The 1,822-nt window shown below is 36.6% G+C and overlaps 1 protein-coding gene across 1 annotated transcript; it reads right to left on the bottom strand.

Moving 5' to 3' along the window:
- On the bottom strand, nt 1–506 carry LOC104899207 (hypothetical protein). Its single transcript, XM_057396222.1, has one exon. It carries the CDS (start codon nt 440–442, stop codon nt 227–229), a length of 216 nt encoding a protein of 71 aa, XP_057252205.1. The 5' UTR covers nt 443–506; the 3' UTR covers nt 1–226.
- Nucleotides 507–1,822: the final 1,316 nt, after the last annotated feature.

Here is a 1,822-nt window from a genome sequence, read left to right as displayed (position 1 = left end):
TTCTGTGAAAGAAATTCTAAATTTATGAGAAGTAAATCAGTATTCTGATGCGACGCGATACCCTATGGATCTGTTTTCCCCGAAAACCCATCAAATAAGTAAAGATCAAGTTAACATAGATGATACCATCCAAAGTACTACAAATCAAGCCAGATAATGGTAAGCTCACTCCACAACTTACTCAAAAATAAGATGCTAAGATTAAGTCAACAAGAAGCTAATGGTCCTATTTTTCTTCCTTGTTCACCTCATCCTTCTGCTCTTCCCCGTAACGGCGCTTGAACTTGGCAATCTGTCCCAAGCTTTGAGCCATCTGACGTTTTGCTCTGAAATGGTATACTTTGGGTTCTCGGTGAATTTTGCTCATCATGACATTGATCAACCTACCACTTTGAGTCACGTAAGATATCCATTGCATCTGAGGGTGCAATCCTTTCTTCATTTCCAGATTCTACAGATGATGCATAAGAAATATTACCCAAAGAAGCTTCAGCTTAACAAGAGGAAATGGAAGGGAAGACCTTTTTTTTGGGGGGGGGTTGTCAAAATTAATACATGCAGCAGGTAATGGAAACAAAATATCAAGATGGAAATCACTCACAGCATCACCTTACAAGCCTATTAAGTGGACATCTAGCAATTAGATATTACGCATAGTGTCCTAAAAAAACCAACACAGATATAGTTGAATCAAGACAGCCAGCATCTCATAAATTTGTCATAGAAAAAGAGAAGCGGGGATGAGAAACTTCAATACATAACGTACGAGAAACTGAATATAGGGGAAGAAAGACATGGACATCAAAAGGCCCAAGTTTCTCACAACTTTCTTTTACTTCATTTTCCTTTTACTTTTCATTATTATTTTGGGCCACTTTCCTCTTCACTCAAGGAAACTAATGAAATGGCGGGCATTTGGCTTACAGCTCGAAGTAGGTTGGACAAAAAAAAATAAACGCATGTTTAGGTCTAGATATTAGGCATAGTGTCCTAAAAAAACCAACACAGATACATTTGAGTCAAGCATGCCAGGATCTCATAAATTTGTCATTGAGAAAAAGAAAAGTGGGGATGAGAAACTTCAATACATAGCGTACGAGAAACTGAATATAGGGGAAGAAAGACTTGGATGTCAAAAGGCCCAAGTTTCTCACCGCTTTCTTTTGCTTCATTTTCCTTTTACTTTTCATTATTATTTTGGGCCACTCTCCTCTTCACTCAAGGAAACTAATGAAATGGCAGGCATTCGGCTAAGAGATAACCTTTATGAAATACGTGGTGATTTTTTGTAGAGATTGTCGTGAATTGACCATTGTATGATTTGTATAAATCCATCTTATACATAAATTTGTGCAAAACAACCAACCTCCCCCCTCCTCTAACCCTCTCAAGGAAAATAGGCGGCTCAAGTATGGTGGGCAGAACAATAAATGAGGCGAATCCAAGATTTGAGGGGCTAGGGTACAGATATGATCCAATCAACAACTTGAATTAACAATGTCGGATGTCCAATGCCCAAATTCAATTAATGATTTACAAATAAACAAGGCAAGAGTAATTACTTAAAATTCATATGAAGTTCTACAATTGCATCTACATTTGGGAACTTTTTCAAAATCCTTCTAATTCAAACTTCATTTGAATTCATAATTAGAATGTTCGAGAGCTCATACTCTATAAAAAAATCAAAGAGAGATTACTTCACATTAACAACCACAATTCACTTTTCACATTTCATACTTCACAATTCGATAATTTAAAACATCCACAACAATGAACAATTCCATAATCAAACTTTTCATCCCAAAATGGCAAAACCATC

This window comes from Beta vulgaris, chromosome 7, assembly GCF_026745355.1.
Source record: "Beta vulgaris subsp. vulgaris cultivar EL10 chromosome 7, EL10.2, whole genome shotgun sequence".
Lineage (NCBI taxonomy): Eukaryota > Viridiplantae > Streptophyta > Magnoliopsida > Caryophyllales > Amaranthaceae > Beta > Beta vulgaris.
The sequence above is the reverse complement of the archived record's forward strand: the minus strand, read 5'-3'. Positions and strand labels throughout refer to the sequence as shown.

Excerpts from the sequence above, each read along its gene's own strand:
- LOC104899207 (XM_057396222.1), bottom strand. The coding sequence starts at position 442 with ATGAAGAAAGGATTGCACCCTCAGATGCAATGGATATCTTACGTGACT.